Below are 22,083 nucleotides of genomic sequence, written 5' to 3'. Positions count from 1 at the left end.
CAGGCGGATTCTTAACCACTGCTCCACCAGGGAAGCCCTCTATTCCTGTTTTGTAAATAAGTTCATTTGTACCCTTAGACTCTTCTTGTACCTACTCCTGAGGATGTGTTTGCATTGCGTTGGGTTTGGGAAAATCAGATCAGCATGTTATGCGCCTCCCAAAGAGAGGAGCGAACAGGAGATGAACTTACAGGGCCATAGGCCCTACTTTTCCACATGGATCTTCTGGGTCAAGGGTCAGAGACACAGGGTCCCTTAGACCAGTACCTGCAGACAGGGGGCCTCAGAATCTTCTAGGGAATGTGTTTAAATGCAGATGACATGGTCAAACTCCACCCAGGTATACTGAATCAAACTCTGGGGTATACAGCCCAGGAATCTATATTTAAAAAAATATCCTAGATTGTTTTGTGATGTGAGTGGGTTTGCTGACTACTGCCTCACTTGGCCCTTCCTGCAAGGGGATGGTAGCAGCACTCAGCACTGACATCAAGTCTTTTTGATTTTACCTCCTAAACATTTCCTGCATCTTCTCTGCATGTCCACTAGTCACTGGCCAAGTCCAAGCTACCAGCATCACTGGCCTGGACCACTCAGCGGCCTCAAAGTTTCCCCTGCAGGGACTCATCCCCCTCCAATCGGTACTCAACACAGCAGCCAGAGTGGTCATTTCCAGTCTCAAGTCAGATTCTGTCACACTCCCCACCCTACCCTGACCCTCACTCCAGTTATTATTTTTTTCTTTTTCCTTTCTTTTTTTTTTTTTCCTTTGGCTGCACCGCGCGGCATGCGGGATCTTAGTTCCCTGACCTGGGATCAAACCCGTGCCCCTGCAGTGGAAGCATGAAGTCTTAACCACTGGACCGCCAGGGAAGTCCTGCTCCAGTTATTTCTTTCCATCGCTTTTAGGATGAACACATTCTTCTCACAGCCAGAGGACCCACAGGACTGGATCCGCACCCCACCTCATTTCACAGCCATTGTTCCTGCTAATAGGTCTCTCCACAGACCCGCCCCCCCCACTCCTTTCACCTGCTCTTCCTTCCGGCTCAGCTGTCATCACTTCCCCAGGGACCCCCCCCCCCCCACTTCCCAACCTCTCAAGGGCTGCACTTTTCAGTTGCAATTTTTTACTAATTGATGTAATAATCTGATTAAACACGAGTCTTCATGTAGAATGTAATTTCGCATAGAGGCAGGGACCACATTTCTTCACTATCACAGCCCTAGTGCTTGGCTCTAAATACCTGCCCTCAGGACTTCCCTGGTGGTCCAGTGGTTAGGACTCGGCGCTCTCACTGCTGGGACCCCAGGTTCGATACCTGGTTGGGGCACTAAGATCCCATAAACCGAGTGGCAAGGCCAAAACAAAAACAAAAGCAAAAACCTGCCCTCGCCTCCATATGGCAGGTGTTGGCCATCAAGCAATCTTCAGTCAGAGAATATGCAGGGTCCTGGGATAGACCAGAGCTTTGTAATTATACCCAGGAGTTCCATTCATTTGTTCATTCATTCATTCATGATGACAAGTGTAGGATTAAGTGCCATTTTGAGCTGTTAAATTCTGGGCCTAGCTGGAGTCAGCCAGCACAGCAGGCACCGCTGGTAATGATTTGAACATGTCTGAACACTTGGCATGCCTCACTTCCCTTGGCTCAATCAAAATAAACATCTACTGAACATGAACTAGGTGCCAGATGTGCCCCTTGTCCTTAAGCAGCTTGTGATCGAGGGAGGAAAGACAGACACGAAACAAGTGACTACAAGTTTATGAGTTTTACCAAGGGGCATTCGAGTGTGCCACGGAGACACAGAAGAGGGGGTGCAAGTCTAGTCTAGGGGCTCAGAGGAAAGCTTCCCTGCAGAAGGAATATTTGAGCTGAGGTTGAGGATGAGTAGGAGTCAGAATAGGCCCTAGCGAGCAGTCCAGGTGAAGGCCAAGGTGAACTTCAGATGATAGGGCTATTTAATGGGCAGTAGGGAGCACCAAGTTCAGCCTAATTCTCCTCCTGTCAGTTGGGGCTTGGCCCATCCAGCCCTTATCCATCCTCTCAGGGGGCAGATGCTGCACTAAACGGGAGAGGGAGTGGAGTGGCCTGTGCGTGGGTACCTCTCGGGGCCCCCTTCTCTGACTCAGGCGTCACAGGAGCTGTTGTGAATTCAGCACCACTCTTGTTGGAGCAATATTAAACATCATCACCAAAGGCAGTTTTGACTCATTTCTTTATTAATATAGAAAAGGAGCCCAAGGCAGCTGGACCAGTAGTACAAAGCACCAGGAGTTAATACTATTCTGGTGAAAGGGTTGGCTTTACAAAAGTGAAGGAGTAGGCAGGAGCTGCCCTGGTTCTGGGGCCAGGCCCAGCCTACTGCCCAGAACCTCGGAGCAGCACCTGGAACCAGCCCCTGGGAGAGAGTGACGGGGGGGAGGGGGTCGGGGGCTGATGAGCTGGAGACCAGAAGGACAGGTGGCAGGGATGGAGGGCCAGGCAGTGAGAACCATCCTGTGGCTGATGAGGACAGACCACTGCCGGCTGGAGGCTCCCCACTGGACCCTGGGCGGAGGCGCACGTGAGCCCCAGCTCCGGGGGCAGGTAGAAAAACCCTGCGGATACTAGAGAGGATGGGGATCCAGACACGGCTCAGGGTTGAAGGGCCTTTCCCTTCTCTCCACCAGGGGCCACCTTTCTCAACACTATGGGTGGGGCTTCAGGGCCCAAGGCACAGAGGGAGGCCCAGAGGCCTCCCAGCGGGAGGAAGAGGGGGCAGGAAGGAAGCACTTGAGTGTTCCCAGCTTAGGCAGCTGGGGCTGAGACACAGGGCAGGCAAACAGCACCCCCGTACAATGAGGCTGGAACGCGGGGCTGGGTTGGGCTTATCCTCAGCCAGGACCAGCCCCATGGCAACGGTGCCCGCCTCAAACCTTGGCAAACAGAGTCTGCCGTGAGCACAGGCTCTCAGCAGACCCGGGTGCCAGCCCTAGCTCTCCTGGAACAGAGCTGTCTCGCCATGGACCAGCCATGCCTTGCCCTGCCCTGGGCCTCCTCTGTTAACGAGGGCTTTGGATACGACCTCTCAGGTCACGGGAGCTGCAGGACCTGCTCTTGGTACTTAAGTGGGAACCAGTCCCAACCAGACTCCAGACAGAACTGGCATGGCCGGGGGGCCGGGGGTGATGGGGCAGGAAGATATTCCTGCACGGAACCTACCCCCCACACACTCCAGAGCCAGGAAAGGCTACTGAGAGCCTCTCCTTCGCCCAGGGGAGGCGGCCGCCCTCCCTTTGGCACAGGGGGGATGCGGCTTGGTGTGACCCTTCATAGCCACACCTGGGTAACACTCGGCATGGAGAGAATGGGGTGGCACTCTGCAAGCCTTTATGTTCTTCCCTGGGGTGGGGAGCTCAAGGCCACTTGTGGCTTTTGCCTCTAGACCTTAGCGTAGAGAGGAGTGCTCTCCTTCTCTGGTCCTGCCCCGGGGACAGCCCGAGACTCTGCCTGGCTGGCACATGTTAGTTGGTCAGGAAAGGACAGAGGGGTAAGTAAGGAGACAGGGAGGTGAGAGTGACTCTCTGGCTTTCTCCTCGCCCTCTAGGGAGAGCAGCTCAATCAACCGAGTCGCAGATCTCCTCCACCACTGCGTTGAAGATGTGTGGCTGGTCCGCATACACGTGGTGTGAGGCGCCCTCGATCTCCTGTGGATGGAGGACCCCACCAGGGGTGGGACAGCCCTTTATTCAAGGCACTGGAAAGCTATTGCACCATTTCTTTTTCCCTTAAGACTGCTTGCCCGTCGCCCATGAGCACTTATTTTACCTAAGACAACAGTCCACCTTTCTCCCCAGATCTTGGCACTTCCCTGTGGGAGTCAGTGAATCCCAATATCCCATCCTTACTTCTCCTATGGCGCTTGATTTTATCTCTCCTTCCACACCAGCCCCTCCACCGACCTGCTCATGTCATCCACATGTCCACTAAAGCAGGGCCCATCAGGCACCAGCCTAATTAAGCATACTCATTAGCAAATGAGGGGGGAGGGGGTAAGGAAAAACGGCGGGGGGTAGTGTCGGAGGAGTGTGGTGGGAAGGCTTCACGTCAGCCTCTACAGTTCCCAGCTCTGCTTTGGGGTGGGAATTACAGGGGGTGGAGGGACAGCGTGGTGCCTGTGCCTGACTACTGGACAAGAATCTGCCTTTCAGCTGAACTGAGCTACACAGAAGTGAGAAGCTCCTAATTATGATTTTACAGAGAGCCAACCCTTTCAAATCCACTGCCGTAGCTCAACCTGTCCACTCCTTTCCCCCCTGACTCTCCCATCACCGTTTGCTACCCTGACTCAGCTACTCTGGGTCAATCAACACGTGATGGGATGTTGCAGTGTTTCCACCTCAATCCTGCTCCTCCAATGGCCAACATACCATGTCTCGGACGTAGGAATCTGGCCGCTGCAGCTTCACCTTTTTTCCCGTGCTGGTGTCTATCCAGGTGTTAGCCCCATAGATCATGGTGATGGGCATTTCTTTTTGAATCAAGTGAATTCGCTCTAACATGGGTCGCCGGGCCCAGCCGAAGGACTCCATCATGGTTTTGAATGCCGTCTCCCCACTGAAGAAGCAAAACAGGGTGAGGCAATGAATAAACGCCACAGCCTAAAATGTCAATTTGTTGGTCTCAGAGGCTGGGGCAGTATCTTTGTCATTCTTTGTGTTCCTCTCAGAGCCCAGCACTGGGCTCATTAAATATTAGGAAGATTAGGAGACAGGACTGAATCTCCAGAGGCTCCTATCACAGATGAGTTGTGAAAACTTGTGGAACTTGTGAAAACCCCATGGCACTGAGAATTATCCAAGAGCCTAATAGGTTACTATTTATTCAACAAATATTTATGTGGCATCCCGGAGCTGAGGGTGGGGACATATGAACAAGACAGATGCAGTGCCTGCCCTCCTGGAGCTCACATTTTCCTCATACTTCAGGCATAAATAATGAATTATATGATTAACTTAACTTCACATTTCCCAAGAATTATGAAAGGGTGGCAGAGTTCTAGGAGAACACAGACTAGGGACTTGGCTTCCTGGGGCTGAAGGAGAGAGTCAAGGGGTTCACTTGGGGTGGGCTCTGATGAGCAAGTACTACAGAAGCACAAAGGGTTTGCTGAGGAGAATGGAATGAAATCAGTCTTGTGAGGACCTGGGGGGAGCAGCAGTTTGTGTGACTTGAGAAGCAATGACGGCCAATCTGATCTCCTTTGCTCCCTGGCCATTTCCTTAGGGAGAGCTAACCAAGGCTGTGTCACAGGGGTCTGCAAGGCTGGGGCAGAAGCCAGCTGTCCAGGTTGCTCTCCTGGGAAGCAGGAGAGGTTGGGGACACTGCCGCCCAGCAGGCTCAGCCTGTTCGGGAATTATATCCCCAGTCTCCTTTGCACCCCTGAGATGAAGGAGAGCCTGGGTTCTGCACAGGCCACCAGAAACAGGGTTCCTCCTTAAGACAGTGCAGCATAGTGGAAAAATCATGGACTCTGGAGTCAGAGAGACATGAGTTCAAATCCTGGCTGTAGTTTCTAAGCAAGTCATGTAAACAAGAATACACCTTAATTTTCTCATTTACAAGCTGGGAGGAATTATACCCACTTTATTAGGTTATTGTGAAGAAAATGAAAATATGTACAAAGCCCCTAAATTTAGGTGAAGCAAAGTAGGTACCCCATCCCCCAAATATTATTCTTTGGCCAAATCGTATGTTTTCCAAGGGAATGGTAAGAGTTACCACGAGCTCATGAGGGTTACAACTCAGAAAGACTCAGGGGCTTATAAAATTGAGTGATGGGGTTTGGGGGAAGGGGCTGGTTATCACTGATGTCATCTCTGCTTCTTCTAGGACCTGAATGAGCTGTGTGATTATATACTCTGTGGCTTAGATTGGGAGGCCATTCATTATACGGAACTGGGTCTGGGGCTGGGGAATGCTCTGAGGAAAGGGCTAGGGGTGGGCCTGCAGGGCCTCAGAGGGTATGAGACTGGCACTGAGCCCAGTGGGGGCTGAGAGGAGTCGAGAGCAGGAAGCAGGGGGCTCCCTGATTTGACTGTTGAGCTGAGTTTCTATACTGCTGCTTAAGCAGGGCCCTTCAATCAGCTGGGCTCCTGAGGAATGTTGGATGGACAGTTCCCACGCTGCCTGAAACCTGTCTGGGTTTGACGCTAATGCTCAGACAGTACTGCTGGAATGCAAAACCCCAGTTGCTTCACAGCTTTAGGCTGAACAGTCCTGAAATGAGGCAGGGCAGTGCTGCTGCTCCCAATGACCTTGGCTCCCCTGAGATGCCTCCCAGTAGCGTGGGGTGAGGCCCCCTCAGAGGTGGTGCCTCATGGTATCAGCCACTCACATGGCACTGCCCGAGGGGAGGACTACCTCCCTATCTCTGCCCTGGATGGCAGTTGTCAAGACTGTAAATCAGCAGGCTTGTGGGGCCTATGTCTGAGTTGTCATAGATATAAAATTCTAGAGATTCTGTGGATATCCCCAAATCCCCCAAAGAGAGGGAAGGCATTCGTATCCCAACAGTAAGTATTTCAAGGTGCACATAATTAGATTTTTAAATGCATAACCTTTCCATCAGCAGTTCTATTTGTAGGAATGTAGTCTAGAGATACAGTCATATGTGTGCAAAGGAAGATATATGAGAGGTTCCCTGAAGCAATGTCACATGATATCTCAGACCTAAAATAACAAGAAGATTCAGGAATTACAGGTCTGGGACAGGAGAAGACTTTCTTTTTTTTTTTTCTTTATAAATATACCATGTTCAGAGAAGGAAGAAGAACTACAATCCTGTAGCCTGTGGAACAAAAACCACATTCACAGAAAGATAGACAAGATGAAAAGGCAGAGGGCTATGTACCAGATGAAGTAACAAGATAAAACCCCAGAAAAACAAGTAAATGAAGTGGAGCTAGGCAACCTTCCAGAAAAATAATTCAGAATAATGATAGTGAAGATGATCCAGGACCTTGGAAAAAGAATGGAGGCAAAGATCGAGAAGATGCAAGAAATGTTTAACAAAGACCTAGAAGAACTAAAGAGCAAACAAACAGAGATGAGCAATACAATAACTGAAATGAAAACTACACTAGAAGGAATCAATAGCAGAATAACTGAGGCAGAAGAACGGATAAGTGACCTGGAAGACAGAATGGTGGAATTCACTGCTGTGGAACAGAATAAAGAAAAAAGAATGAAAAGAAATGAAGACAGCCTAAGAGACCTCTGGGACAACATTAAACGCAACAACATTCGCATTATAGGGGTCCCAGAAGGAGAAGAGAGAGAGAAAGGACCAGAGAAAATATTTGCAGAGATTATAGTCGAAAACTTCCCTAACATGGGAAAGGAAATAGCCACCCAAGTCCAGGAAGCGCAGCGAGTCCCATACAGGATAAACCCAACGAGAAACACACTGAGACACATAGTAATCAAATTGGCAAAAATTAAAGACAAAGAAAAATTATTGAAAGCAGCAAGGGAAAAACGACAAATAACATACAAGGGAACTCCCATAAGGTTAACAGCTGATTTCTCAGCAGAAACTCTACAAGCCAGAAGGGAGTGGCAATGATATACTTAAAGTGATGAAAGGGAAGAACCTACAACCAAGATTACTCTACCCAGCAAGGATCTCATTCAGATTCGATGGAGAAATCAAAAGCTTTACAGACAAGCAAAAGCTAAGAGAATTCAGCACCACCAAACCAGCTCTACAACAAATGCTAAAGGAACTTCTCTAAGTGGCAAACACAAGAGAAGAAAAGGACCTACAAAAACAAACCCAAAACAATTAAGAAAATGGTCATAGGAACATACATATCGATAATTACCTTAAATGTGAATGGATTAAATGCTCCAACCAAAAGACACAGGCTTGCTGAATGGATACAAAAACAAGACCACTATATATGCTGTCTACAAGAGACCCACTTCAGACCTAGGGACACATACAGCCTGAAGGTGAGGGGGATGGAAAAAGATATTCCATGCAAATGGAAATCAAAAGAAAGCTGGAGTAGAAATACTCATATCAGATAAAATAGACTTTAAAATAAAGAATGTTACAAGAGACAAGGAAGGATACTACATAATGATCATGGGATCAATCCAAGAAGAAGATAAAACAATTATAAATATATATGCACCCAACATAGGAGCACCTCAATACATAAGGCAACTGCTAACAGCTGTAAAAGAGGAAATCAACAGTAACACAATAATAGTGGGGGACTTTAACACCTCACTTACACCAATGGACAGATCATCCAAAATGAAAATAAATAAGGAAACAGAAGCTTTAAATGACACAATAGACCAGATAGATTTAATTGATATTTATAGGACATTCCGTCCAAAAACAGCAGATTACACTTTCTTCTCAAGTGCACATGGAACATTCTCCAGGACAGATCACATCTTGGGTCACAAATCAAGCCTCAGTAAATTTAAGAAAATTGAAATCATATCAAGCATCTTTTCTCACCACAACGCTATGAGATTAGAAATGAATTACAGGGGAAAAAACGTAAAAAACACAAACACATGGAGGCTAAACACTATATTACTAAATAACCAAGAGATCACTGAAGAGATCAAAGAGGAAATCAAAAAATACCTAGAGACAAATGACAATGAAAACACGACGATCCAAAACCCATGGGATGCAGCAAAAGCAGTTCTAAGAGGGAAGTTTATAGCCATACAAGCCTACCTCAAGAAACAAGAAAAATCTCAAATAAACAATCTAACCTTACACCTAAAGGAACTAGAGGAAGAAGAACAAACAAAACCCAAAGTTAGCAGAAGGAAAGAAATCATAAAGATCAGAGTAGAAATAAATGAAATAGAAACAAAGAAAACAATAGCAAAGATCAATAAAAATAAAAGCTGGTTCTTTGAGAAGATAAACAAAATTGATAAACCATTAGCAAGACTCATCAAGAAAAAGAGGGAGAGGACTCAAATCAATAAAATTAGAAATGAAAAAGGAGAAGTTACAACAGACACCACAGAAATACAAAGCTTCCTAAGAGACTATTACAAGCAACTCTATGCCAATAAAATGGACAACCTGGAAGAAATGGACAAATTCTTAGAAAGGTATAACCTTCCAAGACTGAACCAGGAAGAAATAGAAAATATGAACAGACCAATCACAAGTAATGAAATTGAAACTGTGATTAAAAATCTTCCAACAAACAAAAGTCCAGGGAGATCGATCTAAGATGGCGACTGTGGAACCGGAAACCACCCCTACTTCTAATCCCCCACCTACAGAAGAAGAGAAAACAGAATCTAATCAGGAGGTTGCTAACCCAGAACACTATATTAAACATCCTTTACAGAACAGATGGGCACTCTGGTTTTTTAAAAATGATAAAAGCAAAACTTGGCAAGCAAACCTTTGGCTGATCTCTAAGTTTGATACTGTTGAGACTTTTAGGCTCTGTACAACCATATCCAGTTGTCTAGTAATTTAATGCCTGGCTGTGACTACTCACTTTTTAAGGATGGTATTGAGCCTATGTGGGAAGATGAGAAAAACAAACGAGGAGAACGATGGCTAATTACATTGAACAAACAGTAGAGACGAAGTGACCTCAATCGCTTTTGGCTAGAGACACTGCTGTGCCTTATTGGAGAATCTTTTTATGACTACAGTGATGATGTATGTGGAGCTGTGGTTAATGTTAGAGCTAAAGGTGATAAAATAGCAATATGGACTACTGAATGTGAAAACAGAGAAGCTGTTACACATATAGGGAGGGTATACAAGGAAAGGTTAGGACCTCCTCCAAAGATAGTGATTGGTTATCAGTCCCATGCAGACACAGCTACTAAGAGTAGCTCCACCACTAAAAATAGGTTTGTTGTTTAAGAAGACACCTTCTGAGTATTCTCATAGGAGACTGCGTCAAGCAATCGAGATTTGGGAGCTGAACCAAAGCCTCTTCAAAAGCAGAGTGGACTGCATTTAAATTTGATTTCCATCTAAATGTTGCTAAGATATAAGAGAAGTCTCATTCGCCTTTGTCTTGTATTTCTGTGTTCATATTTTTTTTTTTTTTTAAATTTTGGCTAGAGTGTCCACTATCCCAATCAAAGAATTACAGTACACATCGTCCCCAGAATCCATAAATGTGTTCCTGGCCCACTCTGTAATAGCTTAAAAGAATTAACGATTACAAACACATTTGACCCATCTAAAATATTAAAGAAAAGAATTTGCATTTCTATACCTTACAAGAGAACGATTCTGTTTATGTTCCACTGTATGCAGGAGCATATTTTGCTGGTTTGAAAGAGTATGATGCATACAGTTTTCTAACAATTTTCTTTGTTTCTTTTTACAGCATTGTCTGTGCTGTACTCTTGCTGATGGCTGCTAGATGTTAATTTATTTGTTTCCCTACTTGATAACATTAGTGATTGATTCTGATTTCAGTTTTTCATTTGTTTTGCTTTTGTTTTTTTCCTCATGTGACATTGGTGAAGGATCCAGGAATATGACACAAAGGTGGAATAAACATTAATTTTGTGCAAAAAAAAAAAAAAAAGTCCAGGACCAGATGGCTTCACAGGTGAATTCTATCAAACATTTAGAGAAGAGCTAACACCCATCCTTCTCAAACTCTTCCAAAAAATTGCAGAGGAAGGAACACTCCCAAACTCATTCTATGAGGCCACCATCACCCTGATACCAAAACCAGACAAAGGTACTACAAAAAAAGAAAATTACAGACCAATATCACTGATGAATATAGATGCAAAAATCCTCAACAAAATACTAGCAAACAGAATCCAACAACACATTAAAAGGATCATACACCATGATCAAGTGGGATTTATCCCAGGGATGCAAGGATTCTTCAATATATGCAAATCAATCAATGTGATACACCATATTAACAAATCGAAGAATAAAAACCATATGATCATCTCAATAGATGCAGAAAAAGCTTTTGACAAAATTCAATACCCATTTATGATAAAAACTCTACAGAAAGTGGGCATAGAGGGAAACTACCTCAACATAATAAAGGCCATATATGACAAACCCACAGCAAACATCATTCTCAATGGTGAAAAACTGAAAGCATTTCCTCTAAGATCAGGAACAAGACAAGGATGTCCAGTCTCACCGCTATTATTCAACATAGTTTTGGAAGTCCTAGCCACGGCAATCAGAGAAGAAAAAGAAATAAAAGGAATACAAATTGGAAAAGAAGAAGTAAAACTGTCACTGTTTGCAGATGACATGATACTATACATAGAGAATCCTAAAGATGCCACCAGAAAACTACTAGAGCTAATCAATGAATTTGGTAAAGTTGCAGGATACAAAATTAATGCATGGAAATCTCTTGCATTCCTATACACTAACGATGAAAAATCTGAAAGAGAAATTAAGGAAACACTTCCATTTACCATTGCAACAAAAAGAATAAAATATCTAGGTATAAACCTTCCTAGGGAGACAAAAGACCTGTATGCAGAAAACTATAAGACACTGATGAAAGAAATTAAAGATGATACCAACAGATGTAGAGGTATACCATGTTCTTGGATTGGAAGAATCAGTACTGTGAAAATGACTATACTACCCAAAGCAATCTGCAGATTCAATGCAATCCCTATCAAATTACCAATGGCATTTTTTACGGAACTAGAACAAAAAAATCTTAAAATATGTATGGAGACACAAAAGACCCCGAATAGCCAAAGCAGTCTTGAGGGAAAAAAATGGAGCTGGAGGAATCAGACTCCTTGACTTCAGACTATACTACAAAGCTACAGTAATCAAGACAATATGGTACTGGCACAAAAACAGAAACATAGTTCAATGGAACAAGATAGAAAGCCCAGAGGTAAACCCACGCACATATGGTCACCTTATCTTTGACAAAGGAGGCAAGAATATACAATGGAGAAAAGACAGTCTCTTCAACAAGTGGTGCTGGGAAAACTGGACAGCTACATGTAAAAGAATGAAATTAGAACACTCCCTTACACCATACACAAAAATAAACTCAAAATGGATTAGAGACCTAAATGTAAGACCGGACACTATAAAACTCTTAGAGGAAAACATAGGAAGAACACTCCTTGACATAAATCACAGCAAGATCTTTTTTGATCCACATCCTAGAGTAATGGAAATAAAAACGAAAATAAACAAATGGGACCTAATGAAACTTAAAAGCTTTTGCACAGCAAAGGAAACCATAAACAAGACAAAAAGACAACCCTCAGAATGGGAGAAAGTATTTGCAAATGAATCAATGGACAAAGGATTAATCTCCAAAATATATAAACAGCTCATGTGCTCAATATTAAAAAAACAACCCAATCCAAAAATGGGCAGAAGACCTAGATAGACATTTCTCCAAAGAAGACATACAGATGGCCAAGAAGCACATGAAAAGCTGCTCAACATCAGTAATTATTAGAGAAATGCAAATCAAAACTACAATGAGGTATCACCTCACACCAGTTAGAATGGGCTTCATCAGAAAATCTACAAACAACAAATGCTGGAGAGGGTGTGGAGAAAAGGGAACCCTCTTGCACTGTTGGTGGGAATGTAAACTGATACAGCCACTATGGAGAACAGTATGGAGGTTCCTTAAAAAACTAAAAATAGAATTACCATATGATCCAGCAATCCCACTGCTGGGCATATACCCAGAGAAAACCACAATTCAAAAAGACACATGCACCCGAATGTTCATTGCAGCACTATTTACAATAGCCAGGTCATGGAAGCAACCTAAATGCCCATCAACAGACGAATGGATAAAGAAGTTGTGGTACATATATACAATGGAATATTACTCAGCCATAAAAAGGAACGAAATGGGGTCATTTGTTGAGACGTGGATCTTGAGACTGTCATACAGAGTGAAGTAAGTCAGAAAGAGAAAAACAAATATCGTATATTAATGCATATATGTGGAACTTAGAAAAATGGTACAGAAGAACCGGTTTGCAGGGCAGAAATTGAGACACAGATGTAGAGAACAAACTTATGGACACCAAGGGGGGGAAAGCGGCAGGGGGGTGGGGATGGTGGTGTGCTGAATTGGGCGATTGGGACTGACATGTATACACTGATGTGTATAAAATGGATGACTAATAAGAACCTGCTGTATAAAAAAATAAATAAAATTAAAAAAAAATACCATGTTCATATCACTTTTTCAGTTAAAAAATAAAAAGATCGGGGGCTTCCCTGGTGGCGCAGTGGTTGAGAATCTGCCTGCCAATGCAGGGGACACGGGTTTGAGCCCTGGTCTGGGAAGATCCCACATGCCGCGGAGCAGCTGGGCCCGTGAGCCACAATTACTGAGCCTGTGCATCTGGAGCCTATGCTCCGCAACGAGATAGGCCGCGACAGTGAGAGGCCTGCGCACCGCGATGAAGAGTGGCCCCCGCTTGCCCCAACTAGAGAAAGCCCGCGCACAGAAACGAAGACCCAACACAGCCATAAATAAATAAATTAAAAAAAAAAAAAAAAGATCTTTGGAAATGTTTTCCAGACTTTTTGCCTGTCAGGCTAACTGCCTATCTCCAGGGAAGAGTAAGGGTCCTCCTCTAGAGACAGGCGGCATGTTTAATTAATCTATTATCTTCTCCATCCCTTTGTGCCTATGCCTGGGAAAGTCTCTGGAAACCACCAAGCCTGCTAATGCCTATGTTCCCCTAACTGAATGAGAGCTCTGTGGAAGAAGAAATACAGCACAGAATGATCCTGGGACAGTTCTGGAGTTTTCCAGCAGCTGGAGTTTTAGCTGCCAACCCATCGACCTTGAGCTGACTCTGGAAGCTGCCCTCACCTGGGATTCTGGGCATTGCAGTGGTAGATATACTCTGATATAGTATCATCGTCAAAGAAGTCTGCAAACTTGCGCTTGAAGTCTGGTCGGAATCGCTGTACCAGGCTGGGCCCTGGGAGGGGACAGAACGTGGAGAGGCCGATTTGAATAGGGAGGAAAAACTCCTGCCTTTGTATGTGTTAACAACTTTAACCAAACATTATTTCTCCTAAGGGTTTGTTTGCTTTGTACACTTAATGTTATAGTGGCAGACAGAGCATGCAAGTCTTTTGGGAAGCTCCAGGTGACTACAAATGAGAGTCAGTTAGTTGCCAAAGAATTTAGACAGTCTAATGTCACTGAGGAACCAGAATTATCTGCAGCTCAATGAAGTCCCAAGATCTTTCTCTCCAAGGATTACAAGCCCCACAGGAGTCCATGGTTGAGATGCTTTGCTTTTACAGTCTGAGCTATGTTCTCTTTCTCCCCGAGACCCTTTATGGCCGTTTAATCTTCTGAAGGTAGTGGATGAAACCAGACCACCTCCCAAGAGCCCTCTCATGTTCAGGCCTGTAATAGAATACGAGTGAAGAGGTAAACCTAATACTGGCATCTCAGACTCGGGGCACAGTTTTAGAGCAATCTGTTCCCTTCACCTTTCTTTAAATAGTACATACACAAGCAGTAGGGCACTTGAAACACACTGTAAAAATTGGGCCTAATGAATGATCAGCTTCTGGCCTCTCTCTCCCGGTCTGCTCTCTCTGTGTGAGAAGCAAGGGGTGAGAGGGAGGCAAAGCCGGGATCCCCTGGGCCCTGGTCCTCCTGCATGGCCGCCAGCCAACCTCCCCAACCATAATAGCTCTGATGCCCACGCATGGACCTGGCCAGAGGCAAGTCCAGCAATGGGGAGAGTGGTTAGAGCAGGGCTTCTCCCTGTAAAAGGATTATAGAAGGTCTGCTGGAGTGCAAAGTGCTGGGTGCCCTAAGAAGGTCAGCCCTCTGCGCATTTAGTATCCTTTGGCACCTGTGTCTCTTGCTTTCCTTCCTTTCTCCCCAAACTCCTACCTTCTGCTCAAGTGCTCATTTTTCTCTTTTATCCAGAGCCATTCTGTTTCTCTTGAAGGGCCTAGAGAGATAACTCTTATTCAGCCAATAGCAATTAATTCATAATAATTGGCTATTGAACATTACTGTGTATATATAAGCCATCAGTGCAAAATAGATGGCCACCAATCTTTTCCATAAAGGGAATCTGCTTTTCTCTTTATCAGAGTAAAAGGCTCCCCAGATAGGGAGGGTGCTAGCAGTGTGAGGTCAGAAGGCCGGGGCATACTGATCCCATTCGCTCTGGCTGGCTCCCCCTTCCTTCCCTCCCTTCACTCACAGGGTTTGCTGACAGCTACTAAGTGGTGAAGACGTGGTGTCTGACTGGGGCAGGAGCTTGCCTGCCACTGTGGGCTAGGCTGGAGGCTCTGGTCCTGACCTCTCCTGGCAACAGGTGCTGGGTGAGCTGCAGGGATGGGATCCAGCAGTGGTGACCACGCTGAAACACCAACAGGCTGCCATAAACGTGGAGCACAGAAACTCAGCAGAGGAAGAGTCACCTCATGGCCCCTTCCTCTCTCTCTGGGGCACAGAGTAGCAGTTCTGCTCCATCTGGCTCTCGCATGGAAAAGCTTTTTCCATGCAGATGGAGGAAAAAAAGAACCTTCTGAAACTGCAGACAAAGACATCTGGTCCAGATTAACAGCTTTAAATAACAATGTTAGGCCGATTCCCACTTTTCCTGAACAAGAGGGGATGCTGAGAGTCCAGGTGCAGTGGGGCTTCTAGAATGGGACAGCCGTGGTTTGAGGAGACAGTTTTCCATCTACAGGCTACTCACCCCAGGGTCCAGCTACTCGAAGAACAGCCAGTGGATTGGAACGCCCTAGGACAGAGGCCACAGCCTTGACCCAGGTCGGGGGTGCACGGATCTGACTGGGGTCAGTTGGTCGGAGGGGAAAGCCCCATGGGTCCACCAGGATGAGGTGTTTAACTCTAAAGGAGGAAAAAGGAGGAGTCAAGCTGTCTTTGCTTGAAGGTATCACAGCCCTTAAATCACCCAGGAAGAGAACTATTGGAAACAAATACCGGAAGTTTCCCAGCAAGGCGAGGAGTCGTCGTGATGGAGATGGGTGGCTCTTCCTTACCTGTCAGGGTACTTGATTGAGTAGGAAGTGGCCAGGAATCCTCCCAGGCTGTGCCCCAGGAGGATCATACTGGGGATCCCCATGGTCTCCCGCCATGTCTCTATCGAGGTCACAAACTCGTCCTCGGCCCCCTCTGGGTCCCTCGGGAACGCTGGCCTAGAGCTTCGCCCGAAGCCGAGCAGATCGAAGGTGTGCAGAGTGCGGCGGGCGCTCAGTGAATCCATGTTGAGGATCCAGAGGCCCACGCCGCCCCCAAAGCCATGCACCATCACCAGGGGGGTGCGGTCCCTGAGCTCAGGGCTCACTGTCACCGTCCAGATCTTGTTCTGGTTTGGGAGGGACACGTATCGGGCCAGGAACTTGTTCTGGAGGCCTGGGGAGAGGGGTCCAGGGCAGAGCGATCAGACTGTGTGCTGACAGCGTCATCCTTTTGCCTGGACTCCCGCTCTTCAGCTCTCTCTCATCCCCAAACCCTTCCTGACCTCCCTTGCCTTTCCTTTCACAACTCTCTGACCCTACGTCCTAAGAGTTCAACTCCAAGTACAATTTGTAGACCGTCTAGTCTGTAGGTATTAAGAGGGGCCATCTTATTCCTTGAGGCTGTTTGGGTCCCTTTGGGTCCACGGTGGCAGTGACCCCACTGACCCCACAGAGCTTCAGCATCTATCAGTCTTGTACCTGTGTGTGCTTGGGGCTTGACCCATGGACAGTAGTGTCCTCACTGAAGGTATCTGGGAGTGTTGAGCCAGGTCCCTCTTTGGGACAGACCAAGGTGGGCAATGCTTGCTTTGCTGGTGTGAAGGCAGTCACATGACAGAGCTGCTGAGGGGAAGTCACCTGGAGCCCAGACAGCTTGAAAGGCTTGAAAACTGTGGCTCTTCTGTGGTTGTACTTAACCCAGCCCATAAGAGAGAGGGTAGCCATGGCTGGGGCAGTGGCTACAGGGCGGGGAAGATCATATGAGGAACATGGGGAGATGTGGCCCAAGGATCTTGTTTGGTAACTGGATGGCGGGGTTGGGGGGGTGCTAACTGGGCAGAACACAAGGAATAGTAATATTAGACAATACAGGACTGCTGGTCCTTGGGTAGGAAGATGGTAAATCTAAGAAGTGCTTGTGTGTTTGATGAGAAAGGGAGAGATGGCAAAAGAAAAGAATAGGAGAAGGAAGAAGTAAAGGAGAGAATGTGTACATTTATACATGCTGTATGTTAATAGCTGGTACAGGGTTTGAGGTGAAGTTGTGGGATGAGACAGAAACCAGCATGATGGACAGGGAGGGAGATGTCAAGGAACCACTATCATGGAATGTGTGTCCTCTGGGCAAATCTTTTCCCTCCAGTCACAGACATCCCTTCCTCCCACCCCAAGCATTGTCAATCAGGAATCAGTGGGCTCAGTGTGCCAGTCCCCGGGAAGATCCTGTATCCTGGGCCTCCCGAGGGAGGTGGGACGAGTGTCCCTTCTACTTACACTGGAGGATCCTGGCTTCCACATTCTTCAGCTGAGACATGGAAGTGGGGCGCCAAGTGGGCAGCCAGCTGCTCAGCCAGCCTTGAGGCCTGGGACAGGGAGACACGGAGACACTCACTGGCAAAGCTGGAAACACTGATGCTCTCAGGCTTGCTGGCAGTTAGTTACAAAAGAGTTATCAGGGCGCAGGGTGTTTCCAGGCTCGGGAAACCTGCCCCTATGGCAGTCAGCAATTCCCTGGTTGCCTGATAGACTGTTACTCTTCTCTGATAAATGGTTATTAACAACAACATGCCCTTTGTTTCAACAGATACTCAGAATACCATGTGCAGGACACTTCACAGTTTACAAAGCCCTTTCACATTTTTTTATCTCATTTGAGCTTTACAACTCCCCTTTGTTACTGGTTATTATAATGTTCAAGGAGGTTACAAGGGGAAAAAAAGCCAACTTTTAACTAATGTTTCAGTTCTCCTTTGCCATCCCTAGGACTGTATGTTCCTTTAGAGTAGGGCAAATTCCCATGCCACCTGCCCTCCTGGCAGGGCACCAGGGTTCGTGTGTGCCCTCTTCCAAGCCCCTGAAAGTACAGAGCACTGTGTCAGTGCCCAGTTGGGCTCTCAGGCAATCAATCAGTCCAGCCTTGAATGACATGATGGGATAGGCAGGGAGAAGGATGAGGGAGACCTGGGTTCAAGTCCTGCTGTGATTCCCTGACAGGACAAACGTTGCCCTTGGCCTTGTTTCCAGATTATAAAATGAGTAGAAAGCTCACACATGTCATCACCTCCAATGGCATGCAGTAAAACAGATAAGATAACCTATCTTGCTTTCTACTTTATACCCAGGGGACTTTAAGTCATTGCAGGGTAGAGGTTGAAAGTAGCAGTTGTTGTGGAATAATTTTTTAAAACCCTGGATCTAGGGACTTCCCTGGTGGCACAGTAGTTTAGAATCCACCTGCCAATGCAGGGGACACGGGATCAAGCCCTGGTCCAGGAAGATCCCACATGCCGCGGAGCAACTAAGCCCGTGCGCCACAGCTACTGGGCCTGCACTCTAGAGCCCGCGAGCCACAACTACTGAGCCCACGTGCCACAACTACGGAAGCCTGCGCACCTAGAACCCGTGCTCTGCAACAAGAGAAGCCACTGCAATGAGAAGCCCGCGCACCACAACGAAGAGTAGCCCCTGCTCGCCGCAACTAGAGAAAGCCCACGTGCAGCAATGAAGACCAATGCAGCCAAAAATAAATAAATAAATAAATAATAAACAAACAAAACCAAAAATAACATGCTTAAAAAAAAAAAAAAAAAACACCCTGGATCTAAGTCACAGTAATATCATTTACAAGCAGAATGGTGTTGGCCTGTTAAATAACCTGTCTTTGAGCATCTAGATATGGAAGGGACCTCATAAGGCGCCTGGGACAAAACAGATGCTCACCGAATGAGCTTTTATTATTCCTTTTCCATCCCATATGGTATTTCTCTTTTCTTGAACTCTGTCTGGATGAAGTGGATTTCAGGATCCACACCACCAGTTACAGAAAGGGCCTGTAAACATCAGAACAGTCAAGCAGGGGCATTCTGTGGGGGAGCGAGGGGAACTATTACCAACCCCCCCTTGGCACACATTGGGCATCTTGCTACATCATTTGAAGTGCAGAATTTTAGATTAGAATAGTTCCTTAGAAATCTAGTCCAGCCTCTTTATTTTACAGATGAGCAAAATGATGCCCAAAGAGGTTATACAGCTAGTTAGAAAAAGAAGCAGAACTAGAACCTAGATCTCAAATCCAGGTTTCGCCTTATTTTTTCAAGGCCACACACGAATACTCACATTATACAAGCACAGTTCCACACTTGTCTGTTTCCTGAAAGGAGGTGTGACCTAAAGCCAGAGACTGAAGTTCTAATCCTGGCATTGCCACTCACCAGCAATGAGTCTTTGGACACATTATTTAGCCTTCTCTGTCAGTTTCCTCATTTTTAAAGGGAGGTAATAATAGTATCTACCTCATAGGGTTGTTATAAAGATCAAATGAATTAATGCACAGAGAAATGCCTAGCACAAGATAAACTCCCAATAAATGTTCTTTTCCCCAGCTAAATCATAAGCTATCTATATTCCCAGTGTTTTGCAAGTAGCAAATCTCAGTGACTGAGGTTTGAAAGAAATACTGAGGTTGCAGCTGAAACTGGTCCATCAATGGCTTTAGCCAGATGAGAGCTGTCACTCTCAGTCAATCCAGTCCTACGAAGACTCAGAACCCTTCGAATATTCCTCTGGAATTCCTTATAGGCTTGAAGCACTGGCACCAAGACCACAGAATGTTGCCAGTCTTAAGAGACAAACTTTCCCTCCGCCCCACGGAGACTGTGACAAGTTAGGGCATGTCATCTGGACCCCACATTGCCTTATATCTGCCCAAAGCAGCACTCAGGAGAAATGTTGTTCTAAGGAACAGCATCAAGGGCTACTCTGCAGATACTCTTCAGGGAGAGCTTTTCCTCTCTTCTTCACCAAAAATGCTACTGGTAGAGCGCTGGAAATAGTCCCTGGCACACTATCTGCTCAATACCACTGGGGAGATGAGGGCTGGGCTGGGGAATTGAGGCAAGAAGCAGAGCAGCCGCTTAGCCACGAACTTAGCCTGGTTGGGGTGGTCTCTTCCCTTTAGGGTGCCTTTATCCTGATGGTGGGTGAGGCAGAAGGGGTTCTGTGCTGGGCAAGAAGACTGTTCTAAACCGCTGTGATCTTGAGGTCTCCTAACTTCTTTGGGCCCTGGATTCTTCACCTGTAAAAAGGAACTGAACTACCTGAATCTCTGCCAGCTCTAATAGTCTATTTCTCTAAGTCATTGTAGCTATTGTAAATCTCCTCTTGGAAGCATCATTTTGGAAAACACCACTCTCCCGGGCAGTTCCTTCAAGCCCAGGAAGCTATTATTGTCATAACGTTAATTAGTTTTGCAAGCAGCTCTGAAAAGGGGGGAACAAGTGGGAACACGGGATCCAGGAAAGGGCCATTTTTGGTGAACACGCCCCCCCGCCCCCCCCCCCCGCACCCCGCTTGGCTGGAAGCTGAGTCATTCTCCAAGCAACTTTTCCTTGCTCCTATCAGACTGTGAACTGATTGTCACACCACCTACAGGTGGCACCCCAAACTTGATGTCCTTGAGACGGTGTTAACAAATTCCCAAAGCTCTAATTCTGAAACCGCAGCATTAAGGATATTGTTATGATGTTTAAAAACTATCAACAAGGATTGCCAGCGACTAAGCGCCTCGGTTGGCGAGAGCGAGTGAAACTTGCAAGCCTATTTAACCCAGACCAATCCCAGCGCAGTGGAGCCCTCTCTCCGCTTGCCACGCCTTACCCGTGCAGGGCTGGGCTAAGCGAGGCTCTTCCCACATCCCTGCCTCCCGTCCTGGAGCAAATCCAGACGAGCAGACCTGGCTGTTAGCCCCGCACCCGCGTCCACACGCTTGCTTTGGGGGGTCTGAGACATCACCACTAAATCTAATCCCAGGGTACATAGACTAGAGGGGAGCAAGGAATGAACGCGAACACTAAAGTGGAAAGTCAGAACCGCTGGGCTGTAGAAAGCGTTCTCTTCCATCGCTCCCCTGACTCTGCTGCCGCATCTTCTGGGCAAAAGGAAAGCAACCAAACGCAACCCCCAGCCCTCCCCTGAAGCCGACCTGAAAAAGGAAAGTCTGGAAGGTGTCTAAAACTGTTCCTCAGCCACAGACAGTCCCAGGTTCATGGCCCAGAGATAGAGATAGAGAAAGAGACAGGATTAACTCACTGCTGCTCCAGATCATCAGCCATAGTAAACAAGCCCTGCCGGGTCGAGCTGAGCCAGCCCATCCCTCCGCCTGACGCCAGCACCAGCTGACCCAGAATAGGGTAGGAGAGCAAAGTGGGGCGTGGCCAGCGCCGCGAACGGGGAGGAGGGGCCTCAGGACGCGGGCTGGGGCTCTGAACCCAGCCGGCTGGGACAGCCGGGACACATGAGATGTCTCTGAGAGCGTCACAAAATAGGACAGTAGTCCTGGTCACACATTTGGGGACAGTGAGGGAGATAAGTAGTACTGAAACTACCGAGTCCCTCACAGGAGCTCCATCAAACCTCTACTCTCTGATAATTAAAAAGTGACTTAACTACCCCTGCACGCTCCCACACACCCATTGGGCTTCCCTATTGTAGCCACCCCATCCCCTCAAGTCCACCCCTTAGTGTTCCTTCTAATCAGATGCTCAAGATGTTTGTGGAGACACTACCAACCGTTGAACGCTCCTACAAAGGGTCTGAGAGCCTGTGGCCCAAGTAGACTACCAAATTTCGCAAATAAAAACCAGGACGCCTAGTTATAGTTGAATTGCAGATAAACAGCAAATACTTTTTTGGAGTAAGCATGTCCCATGCAATGTTTAGGACATAAATGGGCATCCTGTACTTTATCTGGCCACCCTAAACGTAAGCCACACAGGCCAAGATGAGCATTCCTCTGCTCTGGGGTTGTCTTTGGCCCCAGCCTGGTTCCCAGAG

General features: G+C 46.6%; 1 protein-coding gene and 1 pseudogene across 4 annotated transcripts; one reads left to right on the top strand and one right to left on the bottom strand.

The window, feature by feature from the left end:
• Positions 1-2,205: 2,205 nt before the first annotated feature.
• Positions 2,206-21,421, bottom strand: ABHD4 (abhydrolase domain containing 4, N-acyl phospholipase B). Of its 4 annotated transcripts, XM_059913833.1 has the most exons (8): positions 21,233-21,330; positions 19,369-19,419; positions 17,527-17,615; positions 16,054-16,426; positions 15,747-15,901; positions 13,880-13,991; positions 4,418-4,604; positions 2,206-3,694 (listed from the first exon to the last, which is right to left on the bottom strand). In XM_059913833.1, coding segments are annotated over exons 2-8 (1,008 nt in total). In that variant the 5' UTR covers positions 19,371-19,419; positions 21,233-21,330; the 3' UTR covers positions 2,206-3,604. The 4 variants fall into 4 exon arrangements, with proteins under 4 accessions (XP_059769816.1, XP_059769815.1, XP_059769817.1 ...); XM_059913832.1 differs by lacking the exons at positions 19,369-19,419; positions 21,233-21,330 and adding an exon at positions 21,340-21,421; XM_059913834.1 differs by lacking the exon at positions 19,369-19,419.
• On the top strand, positions 9,229-10,469 carry LOC132359575 (eukaryotic translation initiation factor 4E-like; annotated as a pseudogene).
• Positions 21,422-22,083: the final 662 nt, after the last annotated feature.

The sequence above is a fragment of the Balaenoptera ricei genome, chromosome 2, assembly GCF_028023285.1.
Source record: "Balaenoptera ricei isolate mBalRic1 chromosome 2, mBalRic1.hap2, whole genome shotgun sequence".
In the NCBI taxonomy this organism is placed as follows: domain Eukaryota; kingdom Metazoa; phylum Chordata; class Mammalia; order Artiodactyla; family Balaenopteridae; genus Balaenoptera; species Balaenoptera ricei.
This window is presented reverse-complemented; position numbering and strand designations above follow the sequence as displayed.

Excerpts from the sequence above, each read along its gene's own strand:
- ABHD4 (XM_059913832.1), bottom strand. The coding sequence starts at position 21,401 with ATGGGCTGGCTCAGCTCGACCCGGCAGGGCTTGTTTACTATGGCTGAT. Across the intron at positions 16,427-17,526 it reads GGAAGCCAGGATCCTCCAGT|GCCTCCAGAACAAGTTCCTG; the intron begins GTAAGTAGAAGG and ends CCCTCTCCCCAG. Across the intron at positions 4,605-13,879 it reads TGCAATGCCCAGAATCCCAG|TGGGGAGACGGCATTCAAAA; the intron begins GTGAGGGCAGCT and ends TTGCTTCTTCAG.